We start from the raw sequence: 9,354 nt of genomic DNA, 5'->3' as shown, positions 1-9,354 counted from the left end.
AAACAACATAGCTACGTCTGCACCCTCTGCATCAGGTTTTTGGAGATGACTGTTGTCTTATTGATTGAATATGTCTGTGTTTGTTGAGAGACTGCTCCAAAAAGGGGCGAGTACTGCTACAGGAAGCAGTTAGGATTGTGGCCTTTACAGGATTACATTGGTTGCACTGTTGCCAAGACAACGGCAATTAGAAAAGACTGGGTTACTAAGCAGAGAGCAGTTATGTTTCCGTAGCAACCAAGGTCAGAGAGAAGGCTCTGGGTTTACTTGATTCATAGGAATAAGGTAGGTTCGACATATTCATTGTACTACTGGGAGGCATTGAGTTCATACAGTGATGTCTGTTTTTTCATCCAGGACCCTTTCAGTAACTTTAACTGAAGAGTCCTGTATCCTCATTGCCTTTTAGACATCTGTGATAAAACTGAAATGTCTTATTTATTATGTTTGAATACTTTAGATATAGGCCTAAGGGGTGACATGGCTCACATTTTGTAAAGTTAACTGGAAAAACATGTTAATCCTTGGAATTTTTGTTTTGATGAAAACGTCACAAACCTTGCACAGACCCATAAACGATGACAGGGGGCACTACATTTCCTCACCAGCAGTTAAACATACAAATTCCTGCTCGTATTCTATAAGCAACAATCAGTCTCCTATATGTAGGCCTGTCCCTGCTGTGTTGCTTCCTGTAATTAGTTGATTATCACAGCATGTTGTCATACACTGGCTTACACAAAGGCACTTTAATAACAATGGCATAATATGTCCTCCTTATGCCATGATCTACAAGATAGAACTGTGATTATGCAAAAACCAAGCAGCTGCATAATACAGTCCTTGCACAACGGCCAGCTACATCTTCGGATCTCAACCTCCCCTTGTCTTGTGTTTTTTTTTTTTCACCCCCACCTCTCACCAATCTCTTATTCTTGTATCTCTCAATCCGCTTTTCATCTCTAAATATCGTCTTCCATCTGCTTTCATCTCTTGCTAGTCTACCTCCCGGGCACACAGCTCCCAGGTCCAGTGTAGTGTGTAACCTAGGAGAACACTTAATCCCTCAGCACCTGCTTTCCATACAACCATGACCTCTTGCAGCTTATTGGATGTGTGCTTATGCTCATATGTCCAGTTATAATTTAGTATATTGCATTCACACCATGCGAGGGGGGTGTTAGACAATTTGCATATTTTGGGTCTGTTTTTATTAACAGATGTTTGATGTGTTTAAGTCTCCAGAATGGATGGGTGTTAAATGAAACAGCAGCATTTAGATCCTTTAGATTGAAGGAAAACAGACTTCAGATAAAGTGGTCAAATGAAATATAATGGATATTAATCTGTCTTGTCTGCTCTTAACACGTGAATCTTGTTAAATGGTTTATTACGAGGCACCACAAACTTAAGTTAGGCATTGAGATATTTTTGATAACTACTTGGTTTACGACAGTAACTGCTGCTGAAGGACAAAAAAAAATATTATCCAGAGAGAGAATATGAGCAATAGGTAGTTCTACTCCAATACTCTCCCACATATGGCAAAGAAATGCCACGTACAAGCTCTTAGAGAGGAAATACAACTTTCACCTACAAAGAAGAAAATACACAAGCCAATATTTACAGGTATTCTCATATATACAGATTACCTACACAATATTGTACCACATAACAGCAGACAGCGAACTATTTATGATTCAAAAAACCTCCCTGCCCCTCTACAACTCCTGACTTAACGCTAAATATAGAAACAAAAAAGCATCAAATTTGCACAATTTTATTGGCATAAAATATATACATGACATAAAAAAAGTGTAAAAACATGTAAGAAATTATAAGAAATTATTGCCCTATCCATGTGAGGAAAAGACATTTAATGGACAGCTGACCATAAACCGACTGGATAAGCGATTGAATGTGCAGCTTTCCGAGAATGGTAGGAAAATAAAACACCTTTGGCTCCTTGTAAGAGGTCCAGCTGAATAAAGCTCCCGCCTCCAATGCACATCAAGCACTCTCTCTACATCTCCTACACCCACCCTGCCCATACATCCCTCTTTGTAGCGGAGGAAGGGGGAAGAGGAGGCGAAGAAGTGCAGAAGTAGGGATTAGGCAGAATTGCTGCTCTCTCGTCCCGCTGAGGGGGAGGAGTGTATTGACCACTGTGTATGAAGCAGGAAAGAGTAGAGGACCACTAGCCTCCACAAAGAAAATGAAGAGGACTTGTGATCTTGCTCGGGGCAGAAGAGGGCAACCAACAGATCAAACTCTTCACTTGCCTGTTGAATTGTCATGGTAGCTGCTAACAGAAGCCAAACAGTCCCTCAATTTGTGTCCAAGCTAGTGAACACACACATCCAGAAGCTTGTCATGCACATACATGCCTCATGTGGAAGTTGACCACGTACTCTGCATTGGTGCGCTGTACAGAGATGGCAAAAGGTTCAAAAGGGTGGAAAGTGAAGGCAACCAGGCGGCGCACAGCATGATTTACCGGCCGTCCCAACAGGCCAGCCTGGATCTTAAACTTCAACAGGCCAGAGTCCCGAGCATAAAACCTTGTGGGTGACAGAGACAGAAAACAGGATCATTTGAGTATTCATCTAGTCCAGTATGTAGGTTTCTGTATGCTCATCCAAGTCACACATTGTTTGTCCTTCTCCAGGACTGATTGGAAGAGTAAAGTTTCACACATGAACGCATAAATTAAGGAACTTTAACTTCAACCGGTAAAAAAATAATTATCATTTCCACAACCAATTTTTTTTTCCATTACTTTTTTCTGTAGCAATGTTCTCAAGTCTAAGTTCATGTTTTTGATGTCTGACTGAAGCCGTTTTCACATTTGTACTCCTAGAAATGTCTAGAAAATTTCAGGAGGCCTGCTCCCATATACTGTATCTGATGGGACAGGGGGTCTCCTCAGGCAATACATGACGCAAATAGAACGACGCAGAAGTGGGGGACAAAGCAACAGAGTCCGCTATGTGACCCTTTAATGAGAATGTTTGCCTTTATAACAATGCTATGTGTAGGTCGGCAGAATCACATTATCAAGAACAGAGCGAAAAAGACATACTGTCAACAGTAAACATAATACAGCAGTTTAATTTCATGCACTGAGATTGTACAGGTCATGCACCGATCACAAGGGATAAACTTAACCACCCCCTTCACACATGCAGCTCTTCCTGCAAATGTCAGGAGTTTTTCAGGAGTTTTGTGCAAGTGTGAAAGCACCATAACAGTCCAAATCAATGTGATGTGAAGGTAACTGCCATTTTCTAAAGAAATTACTCATCAATTGATTGTTAGAAATTGATCAAATACACAACTTACTGAAAATCATTTAAGCTTCATGAATAATGTTCTTAATAGTCCTTAGGGATGTATGTTAGTCGTTATTCATAAGATTGTATTGACGATGTGATTTCGTTCCATATGAGAAAAAGACGCTCATTCACTCTGATAAGACTCTGTACCTGATAGGATGGTCTCCGCAAGTCTTTGGCCTCTCCATCACTGAAACCCACTTGTCATCATAGCTGAAGAGGGAGAGATCGAGGTAAGGACTGCTGCTGTAGGACTGGGCACTTATAGGCAGCTGACCCAGCAGTCGACGCACTGCCTCGGTGTGCCCGCCATACTTTGCATTTACTATGGTGTCCTTGAATCTGTGGCACAGACATAGAGCTAGATCAGGATAACTGCATTAAATCAGTTAAAAGAGAGGATTATTTATTTATCACTGAATAAGCAGCTTCTTCTGATACTGTAATCTTAAACTCAATGACATCCAAATCGTCAGAGCTATACAGACCGAAACCTTGGCTGGTTCATTATCTGGTGACAAATGTTTTTAAACATCATATATTTCACAGAATGAGATTCAATTGTGTGGTTTTATCTGATGAGTTTTTTTTTAAGTATCAAATTGTGCATCAACGTAGCATACTCTTTCCACAAGCCTCATGCTGTCTACTGGAGGTACTGCAGCATTAGGCACTTCCCGTTGCCTTCTTTTCTCAGCCCAGTTCATTGCTGCTTGAGCATACCAGTTTAAAATCTTCATAAGAGGCTTCAATACCTGAACTAGGCAAACCTATTTTGTTTATTCTATGCAACTTGCAGCCATTAAAGATGCGTTAACGCAGAATTAAACTGAGTTGTGGTTCAGTTGTTTTAACTTTTACACTACTAATCTCTCTTTACTTGGTTCTGGTAAAAAAAAAAATAATAATCACATTGACTGGGCTTCCAAGCTGTACAAATCTGGTTTATCTGATTTACTTGCTTACTCAATGTCTCCTCTACTTTTCCAGACATTCATTTTGCTGTTCTACAACCCAATTCAAAGCTCTTTTGCCCACTCAAACTGTACTTCTCTTTAGTCTGTTTCGCTCTACTCCCCCTCCCGATAGGATTTTGTCACCTTCACTGGCAAGTCAAACAGGGAAATTCAATTAAAGGTCCTTTAGCCACACTGTGCAGCCTAACATGTGTCTATCCAGGTTCTTTTTTAACAACTCCATCCTTCACTTCCAGACAATTTCTGCTGTTCTGCCTTCCTTCCTACTCACTGTATTCCACTGTCAATGTCCCTGATGTTTGACTGCAAACTATTAGCTGGAGGTATTGTGTCATTAAGAGAACATTAGACCAAGCAGCTTGCTTGCACAATATTTGTAGAAATGAAATATGGAAGAAAAAAATTTGAATGAATTTTTTCACCAGTTTTAGTTAGTGAACAGTACACTTTTTTTTAAGATCTGTACCTTCTTTGGACCTGACGTGCGTAGTTGTTGGATGAAGCAGAGCAGGGGAACTGGACAGCCTGACTATGCAGCGTAGCATTCCTGAACAGGTCACAAAAGTTCTCAAATAGCTCCAGCAGCTGGTCCGAGGTGTTCTCAAAAACAGCCAGCACCTCTGTAGAAACCATGTTGTACACAACAAAGAAAGACGGCTGTAGGAGAAAGACAGGGGGGGGGGAGGGGGGGGGGGTTGATTTGCAAGGTAGTCAATAAGCTGAGACTTCATGCTAATTAACGTACAAGAGGAATATACATCTTACAGCTCCTACAATAGACACAAGAGAGGCATGGGAAAGCCTCAAAGAGGACAAAGAAATAATCGATATTTAATAGATTTGATATCTTTCTACCTGGGAGGGGTCAGTAACTCTGAGTGTGACCACGTCTTCGCTGGTGTATTTAATGAACAAATGATGCTCATCCAACAGCTGCATCTTCCACATTCTCAACCTCCTCAGCTGATCGAAAAACTGGAAGAATCTGAAGACAAAACCAACAGCTAGGTAAATACAACTTATTATAAAACTACAACTCACATGGCTTGTTAAGCATGCTGTACGTGTTGTTGGAATACAAACTGAACACAATGACACAGGATTCAATAAGTCTCTACTTAAACTTTTTGTGTAAGACATAAATGCCTCACAATCAAAGATGACGTCAGCTATCGTATGCTGCAAGCGTTAGCTGGCATATTAGACTTTATTATGTTAGTACAGTTATCTAGCAGTGAGCAAATGACACAGCATTGTTTGAATAGGGAAGCCTTGTTCTCACCAGCTCAGAATAAACCCAACATACTTGTTGGCACAACAAAAAGTAGGTTGCCATTTTTGCTAAATAGCCATTTTTGTTACCTTAAGGTTCTGTTGAATTTACCGAGAAAGATAAATTCTCTTTTTAATACATTTTCAATTTTTACATGTTTTTGGAAGGAAGCTCGCGAACAGTGTCTTGCACAGGGGGTCCCATCCCCCACTTTGGGAACCACCGCAATACATAGCAGTGCACATTTTGGCGGTGTGACTTTAGTGAACATGATTAGACATCACTTAAATCATGGTAAAGAATCTTCTGCATCATAGGAGACACAGACTGGTGAGCAACTCTAATATTATAAAAAACCCAGAAACCAAAAATGAAATTTGGGCCGTGAAGTAAAGAACCATTAAAAAAAACAAAACAAAAAAAAACTGTATCCTGCATGGCAGTAATGTTGTATACCTCCTCTTGGCCATGGGGCTGCCGTCCTGCTCGGCCCTCCTCCAGAGGTAGACGAGCAGCCTGTGCTTGAGGGAGTTGATGGTTTTGTCAGTGTACAGGCGAGGGAAGCCTGACTGACTTTCCGCCTGAGCCTCGGTGTAAACTGCTGAAAGAGTCAGCAGGTCGTCCTCATAACAAAACCGACCAATAGTCCGCACATCTAGAAATGTTCCCTCTGCAGTGACCTTTGAAGAGAAAAGAAGTAACCTAAACACCACATAATTATAATAAATAGTGAGTTAATAGAGAACAATTTGATACAAAGAGCAGATGGGGATGTGGGCAGGTCAGGACTTTATGTATGTGTTTGTGTGTGTGTGTGTGTGTGTGTGTGTGTGTATTCAGAGTAAATAAGCACACTAATGGCATGATTACAGGGCTTCTGCTGGTAAATCATTGGTCAGGCACGTCACTTTGTTAGCCATGATTAAACTCTGTAAGTATATGATTAGTGTAAAACCAAAGTTACATCACAAAGTGTCAGCCAGTGCACCATCACAGCACACTTCCTTTTGATGTATGGAGAACCTGCTTCATTTTACCGCCCATATTAGATGCCACAATAAAGAACCCATGTGTAGCAATTTAGTTCTTCCCTTGCATGGATTCTAACTCATAATAACTCTGATTTTATAAGCAGGATGAACTTCATTATTTGCAAGAAATCCATTTTAAGATGACATACTTTCTTCATGAGCTGATAAAAATCTCCCCAAAAAAAAAAAAATCACTCACTGACCTGTCCCCAAAAGAACACGATTTAGAGTTTTAAAAAAATCCCTGGAACAGTCACAAATAAATACAGACGTATATGATAAAAGTGTCACCTGAAACACATGAATGGTCTGCTGCTGGACTGACAACACAGCCAGGATGTTCCTATACAGGTAGAGGCCCTGGTTGTGGGACAGGATGATCTTGTCACACTTAAAGGACCTGGTGTCACACAGCCTGCCAGTGTGGAGGTCAATGATGTGGAGGGAGTAGTCTTCTAGAGGGGACCGAGGGTTGGGAGTAACAGATTCGTTATTCCGATACACCTGGTGGGACAGAAGAAGGGGCACCATGACACCCATGCTACATTTGTCTTGAAATTAGAATATGTAGGTTTGGTGGCGTCAGTACCTCAAAGAAATAAGGTGGTGGCTCCTCTGGGACATACACAGCTGACCCAACGATGACATAGCGGCAGTCATCTGTGAAAAGGCTACACTCCCGGTTGAGGTGTTCTCCGTTTGAGGCAACATTTGTAACGTGGAGCAAAGAGAAGAAGCGCTCGAAGAGGCGGCCCCTGATATTGAGCGAACGCTGGTCGTTGGCTGTTAGAAGAGTTTCTCCCTCTTGGCCTCTCAACAGGTCCTGAGCAGCCTGGCAGCCTTGATATTCATATATCTGCAGGAGGAAGGGTTGAGGAAAAAGTTTAGAGGGGTTTAGCAAACAAGATTTTCTTAAGTAACCCTCTGTTGTCTCCTTACCTCCAGAGAAGTCTGGTCAGAGGAGAAGGCAATGAAGCAGCGTCCATCTGGTGAGAACTTTCTCAGGAAGCACGGGGGCTTTTCCACATTGACCACAGTGAAGTTGGGGAAGAGGTTCTGGTGGAAGCAACGAACTCTGTACCAATGAGCGCCTGGTCGTCCTGAGCAGATCCTACGCCTCTCCAGACGATACACCACGTTTTGATTCTGGATTCGTCTGGGCTTCAAGGTTTGAGTGTCATCATCCATTGCAGTGATTACGGATTGGTCTTAAACAGGGAAATGACTTCATCACATGGACATGCCTGTAAGGGGCGGATATCTGGAAGAAGAAAAAAAAACGAGAGATGAGGATCGGATGAAAAGTATGAAAACATGTTTTGTTCTCAAATGACATACTTGACGTAACAGTGAGTCACATGTTGATGAATAGATTCACAGTTGTGTGAACTTGATGAAGTTAAGTATTAGTGTGAATGAAGTAAAAGTAAAACATATTTGTTGTTTAACAAAAGCAAAGACTTGCTTGCATTCTCCTCATGACTGTAAACCTTCGAGCTTTTTTTTTTTGGCTGAGTAAAAAAAACCTCACTGAAGACCGACACCTGGCCTCACATGAAACTTCCAACAACTTTGATCATTCATTACATATCAAGAGTAAATTATAATTGAAGAATTTGCTGAATAAGGTTTGCTTTTCAGTTGTTTTTTTTGTTTATGAAGTAACAAATCCTTTACTCACACGAGCAATGTAATAAAGCAAAAAAAAAAACAAGGGACAAGACTGATGCACATGAGGTGCTGACCTTTAGGGCCTGGGACATGATTCAAGTTACAAAACACTTTCCAATATGTGTGGAAAATCCTCCACAATCCCAGCTTTTAAAGCAGGCTTCCTGATCTTGATTTGTAAAATGCAAGAGACTGCTTATGAATGTGTTTATGAAGGAGCACAGGAACAACACATTCACTGTGACAGGGAAGAGAGGACCTTTCTCCACTCACCTGTTTAGACTCAGCCAAGCAGACAACAAGGAGCCGTCTTTAACTACATCAATAAACCTCTGACACAGTGCGCATTTACCCACTTGATGCTTTTCAGAAGCCGAGCTGGTCCTCCAGAACAGCTGATCGAGTAGAGGTGAAGTTTGGCAGACGAGCAGGTAATGTTAGCACCCAGCCGCTAACTGGTACCTGAGCAGGTGGAGGAAGGGGTCGTCCGGCTTGTCGTATGTCGAGAAGTGCACCGTAGCGTTAAGTTAAAACCTATAGCTGAATAAGTCACACCACAGCCTTTAAAAGTGAAAGCGATAAGCAGCCGCTATGCTTGTGACCCCGTGGAGGAACCGCAGAAGAAGAACCGGCAGAGAGCAGAGAAGAAGAGCGCTGCTGTTTAAACAGCGACACCACATCCTCCTCAGGTGTAAAATGATATTGCAACCTGTATAAGTTGTTGTCTTAAAATCAGTGGCTTTGTGATATGCTCTGCTACAAAAAAGCCACCAAAACCATGGTGATGTTTAAGTCTTTTTTAACACAATATAATTCAATGAGTATGACAAATAATGTAGGCTTACTGTATGCTTTTTGATTACTACAATTATACAATTCACTTCGCAGACGCTTTAATCCAAAGCGACGTACATCAGAGAGTAAGTACAACACAAGCAAGGATCTAGAAAAAAAAGGGAACAATGTCAGTAAGAGCAAACGATCAGCTTTGAGTCCGATTGGACACACAGGTGCTGACAGGCGTTGCACAGAGGCAAAACACAACATTACTCACATATATAGGAAGC

At 41.4% G+C, this 9,354-nt stretch overlaps 1 protein-coding gene across 3 annotated transcripts; it reads right to left on the bottom strand.

The window, feature by feature from the left end:
- Positions 1-1,764: 1,764 nt before the first annotated feature.
- Positions 1,765-8,925, bottom strand: det1 (DET1 partner of COP1 E3 ubiquitin ligase). Of its 3 annotated transcripts, none has more exons than XM_020644254.3 (9): positions 8,561-8,925; positions 7,556-7,877; positions 7,206-7,472; positions 6,908-7,120; positions 6,042-6,265; positions 5,168-5,297; positions 4,779-4,969; positions 3,486-3,677; positions 1,765-2,561 (listed from the first exon to the last, which is right to left on the bottom strand). In XM_020644254.3, the coding sequence occupies exons 2-9, from the start codon at positions 7,802-7,804 to the stop codon at positions 2,372-2,374; spliced, it is 1,656 nt and encodes a 551-aa protein (XP_020499910.1). In that variant the 5' UTR covers positions 7,805-7,877; positions 8,561-8,925; the 3' UTR covers positions 1,765-2,371. The 3 variants fall into 3 exon arrangements, with proteins under 3 accessions (XP_020499910.1, XP_020499911.1, XP_020499909.1); XM_020644255.3 differs by having other exon boundaries at positions 8,640-8,925; XM_020644253.3 differs by having other exon boundaries at positions 8,644-8,925.
- Positions 8,926-9,354: the final 429 nt, after the last annotated feature.

Source organism: Labrus bergylta, chromosome 7 (assembly GCF_963930695.1).
Source record: "Labrus bergylta chromosome 7, fLabBer1.1, whole genome shotgun sequence".
NCBI classification, from domain to species: domain Eukaryota; kingdom Metazoa; phylum Chordata; class Actinopteri; order Labriformes; family Labridae; genus Labrus; species Labrus bergylta.
The sequence above is the reverse complement of the archived record's forward strand: the minus strand, read 5'-3'. Positions and strand labels throughout refer to the sequence as shown.